The 20,393-nt window shown below is 38.7% G+C and overlaps 2 protein-coding genes across 2 annotated transcripts in view; both read right to left on the minus strand.

Moving 5' to 3' along the window:
* LOC308691314 (citron Rho-interacting kinase-like) overlaps positions 1–6,088 on the minus strand; it is a gene marked incomplete at its 3' end in the record, with an annotated part of 32,363 nt that extends 26,275 nt beyond the window's left edge. Inside the window, exons 1-4 of the mRNA XM_081366389.1 lie at positions 6,042–6,088; positions 4,240–4,340; positions 3,430–3,571; positions 1,002–1,177 (exon numbers count right to left, since the gene is read on the minus strand). Of these exons, the coding sequence (XP_081222515.1) occupies positions 1,002–1,177; positions 3,430–3,571; positions 4,240–4,338 (417 nt within the window). The 5' untranslated portion in view covers positions 4,339–4,340; positions 6,042–6,088. The remainder of the gene's footprint in view (positions 1–1,001; positions 1,178–3,429; positions 3,572–4,239; positions 4,341–6,041) is intronic.
* A 3,312-nt stretch (positions 6,089–9,400) lies between these two features.
* rab35a (RAB35, member RAS oncogene family a) overlaps positions 9,401–20,393 on the minus strand; it is a 36,284-nt gene continuing 25,291 nt past the window's right edge. Inside the window, exons 4-6 of the mRNA XM_081364664.1 lie at positions 15,643–15,767; positions 12,267–12,391; positions 9,401–11,997 (exon numbers count right to left, since the gene is read on the minus strand). Coding sequence (XP_081220790.1) covers positions 11,869–11,997; positions 12,267–12,391; positions 15,643–15,767 — 379 coding nt within the window. The 3' untranslated portion in view covers positions 9,401–11,868. The remainder of the gene's footprint in view (positions 11,998–12,266; positions 12,392–15,642; positions 15,768–20,393) is intronic.

The following is a 20,393-nucleotide window of genomic DNA, read 5'->3' on the forward strand; positions in this document are numbered from 1 at the left end:
AGCGGGTTTGGTGTCTCGCTGGTAGTGACGGTTCTCTCTGCCCAAACAGTGATCTGTAGTGTTTCCACATCACATTTTAGTATCGGTACGGTACACTTGGAACCTCAACAGAGGTGGTACCATTTAAAGCGAGCCGTACGCGAGCCGTACCATGCAGTGGAAAAGCGGCATACATTAGTTCCTCCAAAAGGAGTTCCTATAACTAAAATCGTTCCTAGTTCCTGCGATGCGAACGCGCAAAACACCGGGAACTTCCACCAATAGTTCTAGGAACTATGAAAAGGTTCTTCCGGTGCGAAAGCCCCACATGTATATTACGTGTTCAGCATACAGAGTTTCATCGCCATCTACTGGCCTGGCAACAGAATACAGCGTTTTTGTGAATGTCATGCTGTCTTTAAGGTTTAATATTAAGCTGTGACGAGCAGGATTTTGCACCAGTGATGCTTCACTGTTGGCCGAGAGTAGCGTGACCGAATAAGAAACCAAACGACTGACATAATATGTGACCCTGGAGCACAAAGCCAGTCACATGGGTCAATTTTTTTTAAATTGAGGTTCATAAGTCATCTGAAAGCTGAATAAATAAGCTTTTCATTGATTTATGGTTTGTTAGGATATGACAATATTTGGCTGAGATACAACTATAGTAAATCTGGAATCTGAGGGTGCAAAAAAAATCTAAATATTGAGAAAATTTTAGATTTATGTTGGCGACTGTGCTGCATTCACTCACACAAATACATGTTTTATATATTTACAGTAGGAAATTTACTAAATATCTTCATGGAACATGATCTTTACTTAATATCCTAATGATTTTTGGCATAAAAAAAAAATAGATCATTTTGACCCATACAATGTATTGTTGGCTATTGCCACAAATATACCCGTGCGACATGTGACTGGTGACGTGATCCAGGGTCACAATATTAACATGCAACTCAAGGCTTTCTCCAAGTCCTGGTCAGGGCACAGTACAGCGCTTCACCGTAACTCACCTTGTCCTGAGAGCGCAGGCTGGCTTTGTCCATGATCTTCATGGCGTACACGTCTCCTGTCGCTCTCTCCTTCACCACCTGCACCTCAGAGAAGTGTCCCCTTCCCACAATCCCCCTCACCTCAAAATCCCTCTTACCAGGGAGCAGTTCCTGAACTTCAGCCACCACTTCACAATCTGAGACACACAAACCAACACCATCACAATACTACAAAAACAAGGCTTGACTGATTTCATGACACACAAGTAATGATGAAACTTGAGGAAAGGTATTCCTCTTTGACATTTAATGTCATGTTCAATTATTGAGTGTCTGACAGAGTTTAGTGCTCATCTCTTGAGTGTGGGAGAGAAATATATAACTAAAACCTTAAATGTTTGTAAGCCCACTTTGGACATTTCACATTTGCAATTAAAGTAACAACATGTAACTTTTCAACCTTCATAATATATTTCCAAGACCCTTGTGATAGTACATCGACTTACAATAGGTTGAATGAGACGTCTGCCAGAGCCTGACGGGGTCTGTATCGCTTTTACTGGCACTATGTAACTTCGGGGTGCGGGTAGTAACCAGCGCTCAAAAAGAACTACAAAATTCGACTGCTTTACGGCATACGTCACTTCGCCCAACACTTCCTCAAATGTGGCCAACCAGCGCGTTTGTTTTCGTACGTCTGTTTTCGTCATGGCTGAAGCAGCAGCGAAACGTAAGAAGTCCAAGGTTTTGTCGGAGTAGAGTCGGAAGAGGAAAAGGGAGAGTGATAAACTGAAAGGCAGGACGAGGATCAATATGGGTCGAGCGTTTGCTCGCTGGCGTTAGCTTATGGAGGAGGAGAGTTACCAGACCGATGCTGACTTGGCCGTCATGCTGTTGAACTAGTAAGTAACTGTAAATTGCTTGCATACTATCTTTAGTTTTTCTAATCTGTTGTCTGCCTGGCTACGTTATGGAAACTATCTGGTCCTCCATTTATTTATCTTCATGAATCAGCTAGTAGATGAGCGAATTATCAATCTGGTAGCTAGTAAACACTAACATGGTAGTTTTAGATGGTTAGGATGCTATCGCTATCATTCTCGTTCAGATTTGAGCATTGCAATCGACATGCAAATCGCAAATGTTTGAGTTAAAATGTTTAGTCTACTAAACATGTATAAATTATGAAAGGGGGAAGATTAATAATATTATCATTGCCCATATGAAAAAAACCTGCATGCTTCATATACAGTAACCGTAAATCATTTTACGACAGCGGTAATGGACAATTCCGCTTCCAACCTGTAGGGCGACCGCAGAGGAAAAGTTCCATGTTGTTGCTTTAAATAAAGCAAATTATTAATTAGTTCCATCATCTAGCACTAGCATATCAGGAAAGCGTTAGATTTTACACTATCATTTCTTGAAGTCAACAGCAATGTGCATAAAAAATGGTTTGTTCCCTAAAAAAGTACAACCATCTTTATTAAATGTAACTTTACATGCATTTACTTTAAAGGGGTGGTGTAATGCCCTTTCACAAGATGTAAAATAAGTCTCTGATGTCCCCAGAGTGTGTGTGTGAAGTTTCAGCTCAGAATACCCCACAGATATTTTTATATAGCATGTTAAAATTGTCACTTTTTGAGGGTGAGCAAAAACACACTGTTTTTGTGTGTGTTCCTTTAAATGCAAATGAGCTGCTGCTACCGGCACAGGGGGCGGAGCTTCAAGAGCTTGTGTCCTTTTACCTCACACACACACATGCACTGAAAATTTAAAAAACTTTTAGCCTTTTATGTTCAAACCGATGTCATACAAAGATGGAGAGACTCGAGAAGAAGTGACAACATGTAGAAGCAACAGGACATTTCTGAGCGGTTAGATGATGAATTTATGAAGCTGATGTGTATTTTAGCTTATCTTCTAGTCATTGATTAGCATATTCTGTCTTGATAATCTATAAATCGTGTTCCGGGGGCGGGGTTTATGTAAATTCTAGGGTGTGTGATGTCACTAACCCGGGAGGAATGTGGTGTAGTCTCTACCAGCCGTTTGTTGTAGTCCTTAAAAAGCGATTTCTGTAAAAGCAAATCTCTCCCTTTGCTTTGAACTTTGAGCGTCGTAACTTTGCAGATGTTGTTTATGCTCAAACAGCAACATTACACACTAACTAAAGCTAGAAAAGTCAAATCATAATCAACCACCCCTTTAATATATTTTTGTTTTTTTAACAAAGTAAGAAATAATCTGTTCATCATCTATTAAAGTAATTAATTAATAATTATTAAACGAATCATTAGCTTATCAGTCAGAATTCCAGTACCATTGTATTACTAGAAATGTCTGCAGTGAACAGTGAAGTTTTGTTCTGTATTTAAAGATAAAAATTGTCATCATTTACTCGGTCCAAACTTGTATGCCTTTCTTATACGAAACAGACACTTACATTTATTGACAAAGTTGGCCACATGTTTGATCTTCATGAGCTCCGGTGTGGCGCACTCGTGATAGAGCAGAAGCAGAGCGTCGATCAGTCCTTCCCTGGTCACGCCGCTCACTCCTGTGGAGCCCGACACACTGCACTTCCCCTGGACACACACACACACACACACACACACACACACACACAAGGTTTCATACAGGGAGACGGTTTGAACACAAATCTATCAGACTATATTCTACAGAAATTCAATAATCACATTTTAAATGCAGTTACAGACACACCAAACGTCTAGTAGGAACAGGGGTCTATACCATGACGCCGGTTTAGGGGGCTAGCCAAGTAGGTTTCAGTTTAGTTTGCGCAACACTGGATCAGGGATTCCCACACCTCGGTTCACTTCAGATTCAAGGACTCTCCAGGGCCTCTCCAAAAAAAATGTTTTCAGATTCACAAGCTTTCGAGGACCCGTGGGAACCCTGCTGGTTTTTAAGCACCATGAAAGTGGTTTGGCTTTTAACGTGTTCATCGTCATAGTAACTAAGGCTCCACGGCTAACCTGGTCCGGGTCAGGTGATGTTCCAGGTGAGATGTCGCAAACCAAACTTGGACCAATCAGCTGTGAGCAAAGTGTCACATGTGTGATGCGATAAAGTCCCTCCACCTGTTTCTACTCCACACTAAAGGTCACTACACAGCAAATGATTTTTAAAGACAAAATCATCTGGCTTTTACTAATGCTTATTTAGAATAATAATGATTTAGATATTATTTATGTAATTATCATACCCTTAATTGATCACACATGACTCTCACCTGGAGAAGCTGACTGAGTCGAGCGCAGCGGATCGTGATGGAGTCGCCGGCGGCCAGGTCTCGAACACTGCCTTGACCTCCATACTTAAACTTCAGCATCACTGCAGGACAAACATCATCAACACACTCAATCAACAGACCTTATTCAGAGCAGCGCCATGACAGGTGTGAAAGCGAGGCTGTGAGGGATAGATGTTCATGAGCAGAACAACCCAAAAACACATTAAAAGCGCATTGAAAAGATGCACGTCTGTCCCTCCCAGCCTCGCTTTCATTCCCATTAAAAATTAAAGATGGTCAATACAACCTCCAATGTCCAATTACACTATTTGCTGTGTCCCAATCCTAGTTATCAATAGCTTTTAATCAGTGTTGCCTATATTATGCTTTTTTCCTCTTCATTTTTCATTGTAAAGCACTTGTGTTGTTTTAATAGTGCTATATAAATAAATAAAGTTGCTATTGCTGCCTAGCTAGCACAGGAATGCTGTCCAAGTATCCACAGTTCACTAGGATTTGAGACACATGTAAACCGTATTAGTGATGATAATAACAGCTCTAAAACACATAACAACGGAATTATCAATATAAAAATCAGGCTTGAATTAAACTAAAAGCTTAATTATAAACACAAAGCAGATCAAAGATTGTGGCATTTTTATAGATTTTAAACGATCCTTCTTTCTTAACGTTAATTTTAAGTCTTGTAACGTTATGTAAACTATACATTTATGCGCTTTTATTACTAAGTTAAACGGAATATTTTTATTTATTAATTTTTCACACGAGAGGAATATTTATACTGAATATTAATAAAATAATCTAAACTTAAATTCATCTGTGACCGTGTTCAACAACATAGTAAGTTAACTTATCTAATAATTTTCAGGATAACAAACATCAACACCGATACTCTCATACATCAAACATGACAGCAAACTCAGTGTCAGTAAACAAACAGATTATGAGAATAAAATGACATCGCTTCTGAAATCATTCATAACGAAATTTGACATTGTTTTGACATCGCGCGACAATATTTCAGTTTGACACTTTCCCTCGTCATTTCATAACGTTCGTTTTTAACAGACACATCGAGCCCAGTTCGACAGAAAATGAGAAATATGCTCACCGAGTGTTCATGTGAGAATATTTGAACCAATAAAATAGATTAATCTCTAAACTTTAGATGAACATCGCTGACTGACTCTGACTGACTGAACCTTCAACGTTTCCTGGGAATTTCAAATTTTGCGCGTTCAGCGCGACAATTCATTGGCCGACGCACCCAAAATACGTCACGACGTTCGCCTAAGCTCCGCCCACAATCATCATTCTCCGCGACAAATAGTTTTGTTGTTGTTATTGGGGAATAAATACATACATTATGAAGTATATATACAACATAAATGTGAATTATAATTGCTAATTGCACAAGCTCAATGTTCAACTGGGAATAGATAGCAAATTTTTGCAACAAAAAAAAGGCAAAAGTACATTGATGATAAATATATAAACCTTAGCTATAGTCTATATAAATAACTCTTATAAATGAAGGTCAAGTCAAGCACATTGCATCATGGGATATGCACTAAAGTAAGAAGCATGTTAATATTCCAAACATGAAAGATCATTGTAAGGCAAATCAGTTTTTTTGTTTAGTTCTGCTGGGAATATTAAATAAAAAATGATTTTAAGAACATTTCAGGACTTTAATGCTTTAAAAAGACTGATTCAGCTTTCTCAGTGTTAGAAGCCGAACTCTGGATGAAGTTTTGGTGTTTACATCACAACACACTGACCTTTGACACACACACCCCATCTGAGGAGCCGCGGAGAACAGCAGCATTTCTCTGATCGAGTCTCATTGGCTTGTGGAGATCTGGTTTCCCTGGCGATGCCTGTGAGCACCATGGCAACAGCCTCCCCGAGCTGGGATGGAGAGAGACATGGGAAATCATAGAGACATAAAAGAGAAAATAGCCGTCTCGAATAGGTAGAAAACGATCTGAGACGACAGACGAACAAAACCCTAAACACACAAATTATCTCATAATCAGAATTTGTGGAGACCAAATATAATCATTTAAAGAAACAGTTCATCCATAAATCCTAATTCTCACCCTTATGTTATTTTGGAGCACAAAAAGAGATGTTTAGCAAAATCTTGATGAGTTGCATTTATGCATTTAAAAAAGAAAATCATGCCATATTTGCATCTGCATGATTGATCACATTTTATTCATATTGCTTAGAAATCTGTTCATTGTGAATTTGAAAACTACATTTATTCTGTTAAAAAAAATATGATCAAGATTCATGTTTAAAATTCAGCTATAGCTGTGAAACAAGCAATATTCAAATCATTAAAATGCATGTGTCAGGAAACCCAGAACACACAAATTAACATATAATCAGGATTTTGGAGATCAAGTATAATCATTTAAAGGAATTTTAATTCCCTCATAAATCCCAATTCTCAGCCTTATGTTGATCTGGAGCACAAAAAGAGACGTTTAGCAAAATCTTGACCACAAAAACACTGTAAAACAGTTTCACGAGATTACTGCAGATAAAATCCCCATGCATTTGGATCATAAACTAATGAACTGAATGCGCTGCATATTAGTCAGTCATGCATAAATTAGTTACATTTATGCATTTTAAAAAAATCATGCATATTTGCATCTATATGATTGTATTTGAATAATCAGATTTATTCAAATTGCTTAGAAATCTGTTCACTGTGAATTTGAAAACTACCTTTATTCTGTTCAAAAGTATGATCATGTTTAAAAATATTGAAACGAGCAATATTCAATTAATTAAAATGCATGAGATTGAAATCAAGTTGATGGTAAATATATAAACAACCTGATTATTGTGTTTAAAACACATTCAGTTCATCATTGCTGTTACAGAAATCTGACCTGTTTCAATATAATAATTAATAATACAAATATGCATCACATTAAGTTCATTAGTTTACGTGATCCATACAGATGGAAATATTAAATGCAATTCAAATACATAAATCTTAAAGTCCCCCTGTGGTGAAAGTCCAGCTTTTAATGTGTCTATGTGGTGTTTTTAATCTGCTTTAACACAAAGCATGTGTAAGTTCATAAGTCGACAGCATTGCTGAGTATTTCCTCCTTAAAACTGCAGTGAACCAAAGACAGTCTCAAAAACACGCTTTGAAATCGCTGGTGTTTCTGACGTCACAAACTACCTTGTAACCAATCAGATCAACGTGTGATCGTCAACCAGTGGATCTCTGAGCTGAGTGAGTGAGTGGAGGCGGGGCTCATTTGCATATTCATAGAACCACGCATACTAAATGAGGCATGGGTGTCGAGTTACATTCAAGCGTGTTTTAAGGGATTTTTCAAAGAAAACACTTTTAAATATGTCATTTTGCTGATCAAAGATGAGTTTTAAGGGATTAATGAATGAGGCTTTATCATTTAAATAAATGTATTATTAATGATCTTAAGTGCTTCACACACGATGGAGACACGACCTCTCGGGTCACGGCACCATCTGGAGCTGAAACTACAACACCAGACGTCATGCTGCGTTTACACTGAAGGTTTAATGCACACACATGATCTTTTGACCATTTCCCGCCGGTTCACACACGACTGGTGTCTGATGTCTGTGTTCACACACGACTGGTGTCTGATGTCTGTGTTCACACACGACTGGTGTCTGATGTCTGTGTTCACACACTGGTGTCTGATGTCTGTGTTCACACACTGGTGTCTGATGTCTGTGTTCACACACGACTGGTGTCTGATGTCTGTGTTCACACACGACTGGTGTCTGATGTCTGTGTTCACACCAATCCCACTTACTCTGCGATATCCCTCGGGTTTAGAATGGCTGTGCTATTAACATTACTGGAAACACTTTACAATAAGGTTCATTAGTTAACAATACATTAGTTAGCATGAACTAATAATGAACTGCACTTATACAGCATTTATTAATTTCAACATTTACTAATACTTAATAAAAATCTTGTTAACATTAGTTAACGCACTGTGAACGAACAATAAACAGCTGGATTTTTATTAACTAACATTAAAGATGAACAAATACAGTAACAAATGTATTGATCATGGGTTAGTTCATGTTAGTTAATGCATTCATGTTAATTAATGAACCTTATTGTGAAGTGTTAATAAATTATTGAATTACTTGTCAGCATGGATAAGTTAAAACTGGACTGACTGATGACTGAACAAATATGAAAATATAAGCATTTGTTTACTTAAATGACTCTAAAATAAAGTCACTACATTATATAACATGAGCAGGGGTCGATTACTATAAAAGAAACAAAGTCTCATGTTTATTAAGTCTGAATTTATTTGATCAAAATACAGTAAAAATAGTGAAATACTATTCTAATGTAAATCATCTGTTTTCTATGTGAATATATAGTAAAGTGTAATTTATTCCTGTAAATGTTCAGCATCATTACTCCAGTCTTCAGTGTCACATGATCCTTCAGAAATCACTCTAATATGAGGATTTGATGATCAAGAAACATTTATGATTTTTGATGAAACCGTGATACACTACCATTCAAAAGATTGGGGTAAGGTTAAAAAAAAATACAAAATGAATACTTTTATTCATCAAGGATGCATTTAACTGATCAAAAGTGACAGTAAAGACATTTATAATGTTACAGAATATTCTATTTCAAATAAATGCTGTTCTTTTGAACTTTCTATTCATCAAAGAATCCTGAAAAATGTCATTTTTTCAGCAAAAACGATTTTTCAAAATTGATAATAATAAGAACCAATAGCAATAATTGCACACCGATAATATTTGATAATAACTGAGCATCAAATAATCATATTAGATTCTGAAGGATCATGTGACACTGAAGACTGGAGTAATGATGCTGTAAATCAGATTGTAGCCTGACTGATGTGATGGTCTATATTCACATGAATCTAATATATAAAACAGTGATCAGGCAATTTCAGCTCATCTAAAATCAAAACCATGTCAATAATTCTATCAAACTGTAGATCTGAATAAAACAGAAGTGTTGAACTGCATGAGTTTGTCATGATGCAGGGTTAGAGCGCCACCTTGTGGAGGAACGACTGCAGAAACAACTCAAGCGGTTTGTTCTTTTAAAATGTTTATTATGGTGTTGATGGGACAATGGATATGAGTAATATTTCATCTTTTCCAGTGTACACCAGATCATTACACATACACACAGAAGCACACATACGCACGTGAGAGTGTCCACATGCAGACATGCGTGTTCATCATCATCATAAAGAGAGGACCTTCAATCATATCAACACAGATTAGCACAACGGTGGATCCGTACGGGCGTTCTGTAGACTCCACAAGCAAGAATCAGTCGCTCCCACAATCTGTGCAAAACTGACACTGAAAGTGAACGTTTCAATCATCGGGTTATGAAACTGAAATGGGAAATACATCAGTCACATGATCACTGTTCTTCACGGTGAGAGACTCGCTAAGATCATTTACTCGCCCTCATGTCCGTCCGAACCCGCTCTTCTGCGAGACCCTACAGGAGACGTTTGGCAGAATGCTCACGCTGCACAGAAGGAAGGAAGGAAGCGGTTGGCGATGACGTGCGGGAGAGCAAATGAAGACAGAACATGTGTTTCTGATGATGACTCAGCACTTTCACATGAGATTCAGCGTTTCCTCACAAACATGATCACGTTCAGGCTATGGCACCAGATTCTGTGGAAGCTTGTTTCCGACACAGGATAAAAATGTTTTTTTTTTTTATTATATAAGAAAGTGGGTATTATCTCACAATTCTCACTTTTTTCTTGCAACCGCAATTCTTGTTCTTAATTTTTACAGTTAATTCTGACTTTTTTTTTATATACACTTGCAATTCTGACTTTTTCGTGATATTGTGAGATATAAACAATTGAGAGAGAAAAAAAATCTGAATTGCGGTTGTAAGAAAAAAGTCAGAATTGTGAGTTTATATTAAAAAGGTCCGAATTATCTATAAAAAAGTATTTTTTGTTGTTGTTTATATCTCACAATTCTGACCTTTTTTATATAAACTTGCAATTCTGACTTTTTTCTCAGAAGTGTGAGATATAAACAATTGAGTTTTGTTTTTTTACTTTTTCTTGCAACTGTGAATTTATATCTTGCAATTTTGACTTCTTTATAGATAATTAGCCAATTCTGACTTTTTTTCTCCAAATTGAGACAAAAAATTGGGATAAAAAAATATTACTGTGACTTTATATCTCGCAATTCTGACCTTTTTTATTATAAACTTGCAATTCAGTTTTTTTTCTCAAAAAAAGAAATAAATTGCACTTCAGTTTTTTTTTGTTAATTCTGACTTTTTTTTACATACACTTGCAATTCTGACTTTTTCATGATATTGTGAGATATAAACAATTGAGAGAAAAAAAATCTGAATTGCTTTAAGAAAAAAGTCAGAATTGTGAGTTTATATTAAAAAAGGTCCGAATTATCTATAAAAAAGTATTTTTTTCTGTTGTTTACATCTCACAATTCTGACCTTTTTTATATAAACTTGCAATTCTGACTTTTTCTCAGACGTGTGAGATAAACAATTGAGATTTTATTTTTTTACTTTTTCTTGCAAGCCATTTATATAAACTCGCAATTCTGACTTTTTTTCTCCGAATTGAGACATAAAAAATTGGGAAAAAATGTATTGCTGAGTTTATATCTTGCAATTCTGACCTTTTTTTATTATAAACTTGCAATTCTGATTTTTGAGATATAAACAATTGAGAAAAAAATTTGCAGTTCAGTTTTTTTTTACAGATAATTCTGCCATTTAGATAAACTCGCAATTCTGACTTTTTTTATATATACTTTTTAAATATAAATTTAAATATAAATTCACAATTCTGACTTCATAAACTGTTGATTCCAAGTCAGTCCAAGACAAAGTTGAGTTGCAATTACCATTATTATAATTTTCCTATTTCGTGGCGAAAACGAGCTTCCAGTGAGATTCCCTAAATGCTACCGTGTGTTTGATTGTATGATTTGTTAGTAAAAAAATACAATTGTACAAAAATGAAAGACAAAAGAGAAAGCAAAAGGCAAACCGAGTGTCTCTCGGCGGTTGGCAGATCAGCACATGTTTGGTCCATAAAGTGGCCGTCAATAACGAGAGCATGAAGACACGTGATGTTCTCCGACGTCCTGATTGGCCACACCGACACTCACGCTGGGCCTCGCTGGTTTTGATCCCACAGCCGCGCGAAACGTGGACGATGAAGATGCATGAAGACAGAAAACATTTCATTCTCCATTTTAAAATTCTCGTGGCAGGAAAGAAAGACAAAAGTGCGATGCCACTCGAATCCACTCCGGCTAAAACATCTGAGCTTGTTCGCCTCCCGAAGTCCAAACGGGCTCATTAGTAAATCTCTAGATATATCTCTCATTACTAGTCTCTGACGGGTTGGTTGAAGTATGTTAAGTTCTCTTGTCAGTTCAGTGGCGTTTTGTCTAAGAGTGTGTGTGTGTGTGTGTGTGTGTGTGTGTGTGTGTGTGTGTGTGTGTGTGTGAGTGAGAGTGTGTGTGTGTGTGTGTGTGTCCAGTCCATTAGCAGCATTTCTTCTTGCGTTTGCTGCTCTTACTCAGTTTGATCACTTCGCTCTGCTGTTGCTGCTGTTGTTTGGCCACCGACTCCTTCCGGGTCTTCAGGACGAGCTCAGTCACGCAGTTGAACATCTGACATGAAGACACACAGAGTGAACCAATGAAAACAAGGCATTTCTGAACATTAGATGTCTTCTAAAGATTATATGAAACAAAAGACCAGACTAGACAATATCATTGGAATCACATTCAGAGTGAAGTTGATGAACAATAAAAACAATGACAGCCAATCAGAATCCGTCCTGCTTTCAGAGCTCCAAATGCATGTAAACGCAGCCATTGTTACATTCAACTTTTTAAGTAATATTCACATGGATGTAGATATATATGTGTAAACTTACATCCTCCACGTTGACGTTCTCCTTGGCGCTGGTCTCGAACAGTCGGATGCCCATCTGCTCCGCAAACTTCTGCGCGTCATTGGTCTCCACCACTTTAGAGGCGGGGTCGTCATTCTTATTACCCACTGAATTCAGACCACATGACCATTAGAACCAAATATAACCAATAACAAAAACAACAGTCACATCTTAAAGGTGCAGTAAGAGATTTCTGAGAAACGCTGTTGAAAGTGGATTGGACCGAGCGGCACAACACTCTTGTAGCCAATCAGCAGTAGGGGGCGTGTCCACTCATGATGGGGGAGGAGAGAGAGTGAGCCAATCATCAGTAGGGGGCGTGTCCACTCATGATGGGGGAGGAGAGAGAGTGAGCCAATCACCAGTAGGGGGCGTGTCCACTCATGATGGGGGAGGAGAGAGAGTGAGCCAATCAGCAGTAGGGGGCGTGTCCACTCATGATGGGGGAGGAGAGAGAGTGAGCCAATCATCAGTAGGGGGCGTGTCCACTCATGATAAAAAGGAGAGAGTGAGCAGTAGGGGCGTGTCCACTCATGGGGAGGAGAAAGAGTGAGCCAATCAGCAGTAGGGGGCGTGTCCACTCATGATGGGGGAGGAGAGAGAGTGAGCCAATCAGCAGTAGGGGCGTGTCCACTCATGATGGGGGAGGAGAGAGAGTGAGCCAATCAGCAGTAGGGGGCGTGTCCACTCATGATGGGGGAGGAGAGAGAGTGAGCCAATCAGCAGTAGGGGGCGTGTCCACTCATGATGGGGGAGGAGAGAGAGTGAGCCAATCATCAGTAGGGGGCGTGTCCACTCATGATAAAAAGGAGAGAGTGAGCAGTAGGGGTGTGTCCACTCATGGGGAGGAGAAAGAGTGAGCCAATCAGCAGTAGGGGGCGTGTCCACTCATGATGGGGGAGGAGAGAGAGTGAGCCAATCAGCAGTAGGGGCGTGTCCACTCATGATGGGGGAGGACAGAGTGAGCCAATCATCAGTAGGGGGCGTGTCCACTCATGATAAAAAGGAGAGAGTGAGCAGTAGGGGGTGTGTCCACTCATGATGGGGGAGGAGAGAGAGTGAGCCAATCAGCAGTAGTGGCGTGTCCACTCATGATGGGGGAGGACAGAGTGAGCCAATCATCAGTAGGGGGCGTGTCCACTCATGATAAAAAGGAGAGAGTGAGCAGTAGGGGGTGTGTCCACTCATGGGGAGGAGAAAGAGTGAGCCAATCAGCAGTAGGGGGCGTGTCCACTAATGATGGGGGAGGACAGAGTGAGCCAATCATCATTAGGGGGAATCTCCACTAATGATGGGGGAGAGAGTGAGCCAATCAACAGTAGGGGGCGTGTCCACTCATGATGGGGGAGAGAGAGTGAGCCAATCAGCAGTAGGGGGCATGTCCACTCATGATGGGGAGGAGAAAGAGTAAGCCAAACAACAGTAAGGGGCGTGTCCACTTATGATGGGGGAGGACAGAGTGAGCCAATCATCATTAGGGGGCGTGTCCACTAATGATGGGGAGGAGAGAGAGTGAGCCAATCAACAGTAGGGGGCGTATCTACTCAAGACGAGGGAGGAGAGAGAGTGAGCGAGATGGAGATTTGAAGAAAGACTATAGAAAGTGAGATGGCTGAGAGACATTACAAAAGAGGGTTATGATCAGGCAAGAGCTTTAGGACAGACGCCGGGGTTGCATTTGTTTGTAAATACTCTAGTGCATTGGTTCCCAACCTGGGGGGTGCGGGAGCGGATATGCTTTGAGGTGAATAAAGATGCATAAAATGTTCCACTAATAATTTTATATAAAAATATTTTTTCAAAGTTTTTAAAAATTACGTAAAGTAAAGAAAGCATTTGAATTCGCCACAGAAGTAATAACATCGCTGCGAGATCTAGTGAGAAACATTCACATTTCTCCGTTATTAACGGATCAAACAGCGCTGACGTGGAAACCAGGAAGAAACATTGTGCCATGAATGAACTATCCAGTGTCCACAGATCTGCAACATTCACCATGGATTTACTGTAGTAACTGCAACCATGGAAGTTTGGCAGGAATAGTAGGCTATAATGCCTTCAAGTAACATTACGTCGGTTTTATATTGACATTATGAATACAATTGCTGCCCTCAAATGTTAATCTGAAATAAAATAAACCTTTGTTTATAACTACTACAATATTACATTTAATTTTTTCCAAGGAGCTGTTTTGTTTTATATGCTCATAAAAAGAGTGAATTATAGCTCTAGAATTGCTCAAAGTAAAAAAAATCATACTTATGATGTTAGTTTTAATATAAAAAAGAATAAAAAAAATAAAATCAAGGAAATTTCTCTGGCATTTCTTTCTTTTTGCTGTATCAAAAACGTACCGAACCGAACCGTGACACAAGTGTATCGTATCGAACCGAACCGTGAATTTTGTGAACCGTTATACCCCTAATATATATATATACATACATATATATATATATATATATATATATATATATATGGGGGGGGGGGGTCACGGATTGTTAAATATGTACACATAGGGGGGGCCCCAAGGAAAAAGGTTGGGAACCACTGCTCTAGTATACTATATGTTCATTTGTTGTTCTTCCTTGTTGGTTCATCATCTTTGCGAAGCATTATTTTGCTTCGCTTCAGCTTCGATAAAGAGACATCCACTCATGCATTTGGGGGCGGAGCAGTGAAGGGAGGGGCGTGTCTGTTTGGGTTGATTTCAAATATCAAGTGTTTCTCAGAAATCACTTACTGCACCTTTAATTAACAGCTAAATAACCACACATTGATCATCAGGAGTTCATAACATGCTAAAAGGCAGAATCTGATAAAATACCATCAAAAAATGTCAAATTCTTATTTCATCTCTGAAATATTAAACATATACATAAACATTAAAGAAATAGACTAAAAGATAAAGAATATTATGTCTATTTTTAGGACTATTCTTTTTAAGATATTTTCTTTTTTGTATTGTGTAATTAATTCAATTAAACACATTTTCTTCCAAACAATATCTCATAAAATAAAGAAATAATAGTATAAAAAAAAACTAAAAAATGACCATAACTTTCTTCATAGGTAGTTGAGATTAATTTTAATTTCATTCTTAAAAAAAAAGCGCCCTTTAAATTAATATATAAAACTATTGCACATCATCAACTAATAAAAACGAAGATTAAGAGATCCATGAAACATGAATACTTTTATAAACGTATTTGTCACACCGCATGACCATGTAAAGTGAGCTAGTGGAGACAAAAAGCTGAAACATTTAAAATACTGTATCTTTAAGGAGAAAAATGTGTGCAACAGAAGGACCAGGACATTTCTTTGTGAAATTCATCCAAAAAAGCAACAATCTATTTACCTAATATTCGACAAACGTCGTCACAGTTTTGATTGATTTCATGAAGCCAGCGTTTGACGTTCACGAACGACTCTGCGCTGCTGACGTCATAAACCACTATAACGCCGTGTGTGCCTCTGTAGTACCTGAAAGAGATCACATGACACAAACAAACATAAAAACACAATAAAAGTCCTGATCTGAGATCAGCCACAGACACACTGATCAACAATAATTCAGTGCCATTGCAGTAGATTCGTTGCGAGAAACAATTGAAAACAGAAAAATATTAAAAAATTCAAACTTATAAAAGTTTTAAAGTTATAAAAAGCTTATTTTTAAGGGAATATTGCTACTTTAAATGATTTATGGGTGCATGGGTTAATGTTTAATCAGAATAACTTCCTCTTGCAGCATCTCTTCTCTTATGATGTGGGTGGAGTTATAACCTGTCACTCACATGAGATCAGCCAATAGCAGACCACAACCATCCAATCAATTCCTCACAGACACAATCAAGCCCTGCCCACATTTGATCTTGTTCCTGAAGCGGATATTAGGGGTGTCCATGGTTAATCGATTAACCGTTAAAAATTGCGTAACCGAGTGAAACATTTTGCTCGGTTAAGTGGCGTCAATGGCATGCATTGAATTTAGTTGTAATACATTTTTGCACCACCAGAGACCGCTAGACCAGTTTTCTAATATGAAGCGGGCAAAGAAAGCGCGCGTCCGAGAGTGAAGGCTGTGCGCGAACCAGAAACAAACATAGTATCCGCGCCACTGATCGCAGCACAATAATATCTGTCTGCAGAGCCACAGCCAGAGCCCGTCTACGGAGAGCCTGCCCACTCCCTATTAAGCCCTATTGTACCGAATTTTGGTTGTAGTACCACCAGAGCTCCACTGGGGGCGATCGCCATGAGTGCAAAATGAATGGGAGTCAATGGGGCTAGACGGCTAAATGTGTCTCTTTCACCCGATTGCCGTTGAGAAATCTCAGATCTGATTGTAGATTTTGCAAGTTCAACATGGGTTATAGGTCAAAAGTTGAATGAACGAGTACTTATGTCGTTTTGATTTCTTACAGGTTGAGTTGTTGTTGCCCATAACACGCTAGCATTCTGCTAATGACGTCAGCATTCTGACGTCATTGACCTTTTGAAAGACTTTTTAAAGCAAATAAGTGACTCTAAAAAATCTAACACCCAGCAATGTGTAATTTCTTTGCATCTCCTTTCGAATACAACATTCAAATTACTAGACAAAAAATTATATCCTGAGAAAAGTGGATTTTGAGGGGTATAGCGCCATAGACCTCCATTCATTCTGCACTCGTCCTGTGAGCGCCCTCATGTGGAGCCAGAGTGGAACTGCAACCAGTTCAGAAGCCAGAAGTATAGTAAGAGTGAAACTTCTCGCCATATTAGACATTCTCTGGCCACAGCTTTACCCCAGCAGTTTTACCCCGCGCATGCGCAGTTTCATCACCCATACAATTTGTATTATGCATTTCCTAAACATGTACTTGCTAATCAAACACTTTATATGAACAAACTACTAATCTATAAAACACAATCGGTCTTCCGACCTTTTACTATTGTGTTGATATGCGCGAGGGAGAGAGAGCAATACAGCGCTCGTGTTGTGTGAAGGCGGTGAGAGTGCGGGCGCGCGCGGCCGGGGCTCTCTCACTGCTTGTTCTTATGCGCCCTGTCCACTGATCTAAATAATTAGTTGCTACGACGACTTATTTGTTCCCTCGTTTTAATAAATCGTGGACACGTTGAACTAATTGCCTCCCTCATTTTGATTTAACGAATTACAACGTGGCCAAAAACAGTTTGATACTATTAATTAGTGAATGCTATGACCTATTTTTGTGAATTGGTGAATATTCAGGTGAATTATTTCGTGGCAACGAATTAATAATAATTATTAAACTGTTTTTCTTACCTGTGAAGATAGCTCTTCAGTGAAGGCCGACTATTCTCGTACAGCTTTTTATTCCTTTTTTTTTGTGAATTGGTGAATATTCAGGTGAATTGTTTCGTGGCCACGAATTAATAATACCTCAGCACGTTTTACAAGACCCTTCTCGATCGCAGCGGCAACAAGCACTTTGATCTCTTGATTTAAAAAAAAAACCATTTCAGCGCTAGATCGCCAAAAAAAAAAAAAAAAACGAACGAAATGAATGCTCTGCTAGTTAACTGGAGATGTTTTGTTTATTTGTATTGGTATTCGTGCCGCGAGATGTTTCAAAAGTGGCGGGGACAATATCGACCTTAGAAAATAGTGGTGGGGACATGTCCCACCCGCAAATTACGCCTATCTCGGGGTTGCGGCGCGCACACTATGGTTAACCGAGTATTAACCGCTAAGGGCCACGGTTAACGGTTAATGAAAAACTTGAAAACGTGCAGCCCTAGCGGATATACGTCACAATACGGAAGACAAGACTAGCACTATTAGGGTTCAGTCAATGTGGCGTCTATTTCAGCTGAGAAAATTAACGTTAAAGACACACCGGCGGACAGTAAGGGGAGTAAACGAAAATGTGCGCTTTAGTGGAAATGCGGAAATGAACGTTACTTGAGGATGTGGAGAGTGTCAAAATAAAGGTACCATACATATAAAGGGCTGGGAGAAAAAAATCGGTTCACCTAGCTATCGCAATTTATTTATTTTTCGAATCTAAAATCTATTTTTTTATTCCAGAATCGATATTAATTCAAAGTCAATTGCTTTATTTTTGTCCTTGCTTGTAGACGAGGTTGACAGAAGTTAGCCACTTTCATTCCAACAGAGGATGAAATGTGTCGTCATCTATGAGTGTTAAGTGACGTACGTGTGGAAGAGACGTGAGACTGAACGCACAGAAAGCCCTCGCGCTACTCATATACAGAGAGAGAGAGAAGACAGTAGAGCTGCACAATTCATCTTTAAAAGACTGTGATCTCCATTCAGACACACACGCGAGCTTTCAATCTGTCTGTCTGACCCGGAGAGAGTCGTCATGAAACCGCTTCACAATACATAAAAAAGGCGAAAATATCTTGTTGACATATAACAGTAAAATACTTAATGTTAAGGTCTGAATGGAACCCATTTAGGATACCCATGAACATTAAAACATAGAGGCAGGAAGAAGTACTTTAGAAACCAGCCTTTATTAATTATTAAGAGATGGGGTTTGGGGCTGGGTCTGTGGGACTGTTTCTGGGGGACGAGTCTGAGGGAAGAACAGGAGACAATGGTAAGGAGAATGCAGAAGACAAAAGGTAGGTAAAATAAAAAGTGAATCCCCAGACACAGTCCCACAGACCCAGCTCCAAACCCCATCTCTGCAATAATAATTAATAAAGGCTGGTTTAAAGTACTTCTTCCTGCCTCTGTGTATTAATGCTCATGGGTAGCCTAAATGGGTTCCATTCAGACCTTAACATTAAGTATTTTGCTGTTATATGTCAACAAGATTCAACAAGACATGTTCACCTGGATATACCCAATGTTTAGATCTGTTGTGGTATTTATGCAAATTAGCACATACATAACTAGATTATGCACCGTTTGTCCATGTTAACAAACAATTTCAAAAAACTTGTAATACATTTTTTGTTTGTCTTGATGTAAGTTATCAACTCAGTAATTTTCATGGTGATATCTAAAGGTTAACAATTTTACCCTATTCACGTAAGAAAAAGAAGGAATAGGACATATTTGGGTCTTTTTCCAAACTTTCCCCTAATGGGATTCTTCTTTACTCAGGACATATTGAGGATACAAAATCAGTTGAGTTTGCTTCTGTTGCAATTTGTTCAACCTTTTTTCATAAAATGACTGGACTATAATGAAAACCTAATAATAAGTCATAAAAATGTAAAATTAAAATAAATTAAATAATCGTAAAATAAAACGCTTACTAAAAAAGATGGAATATTTTATTTGTTCACGTGCACGTCATGTGACCATTAATCAACACCAAAGAACTGCAAACATGCAAATTTGTTGTTAAATTATTGAAATGTTAAATTTGAGGAGTAAGTAATTAAATATTTCAGCACAAAAAGGTTCGGCTGACAAAAAAAAAAAAAAGTTTGAGAACCGCTGATTTAAAGGATTAAACAGACTCAACGAAGAAACTGGTCTGGAACGCACGGCATGCACGGCATGCACACAGATCTGCGCTGATTCAGTTCTAGATCATCTGATCATGCTCTCAGCGGCCCGCACAACTCCAGTCTGACCAGTTTAACTCCTGAAAACAGTGGAACAGTCTGTTATTTTTCTTTACAGTGAAATATTATATTAATAATATTCATTCTGTTGTGAATAAGAGACAAGCAATCCAGTTTAAATGATTCCTAATGCCTCTTTCACTTCCTGTGAATCACATCATCACTGACAGGAAGTGGTGAACATCATCAGATGTTCCCATGTAAAAACGTTCATTTGGTGATCTGACACTTGCAGAACACACAGAGGTGCGTCAGGTCTGGAAGAGTCAGCTGGTGCAGTGTGTGTCGGCTCTTTCCCGTGAGCTGAGTGTGTGTGTATGAGCTGATCCTGAGATTCACTTATTCTAATAGGAGAGCGTGTGACGATCATCCCTGCGCTCCGCATACCAGCGACGCCATCAACAGCGTCTTTGTGGAGCTCAGACTCACTCCCGTCTCCAACACACAGCTCAACACACAGCTCAACACACAGCTCAACACACAGCTCAACACACAGCTCAACACACAGCTCAACACACAGCTCAACACACA

This window comes from Scardinius erythrophthalmus (genome assembly GCF_964197995.2).
Source record: "Scardinius erythrophthalmus genome assembly, chromosome: 5".
Classification (NCBI taxonomy): Eukaryota; Metazoa; Chordata; class Actinopteri; order Cypriniformes; family Leuciscidae; genus Scardinius; species Scardinius erythrophthalmus.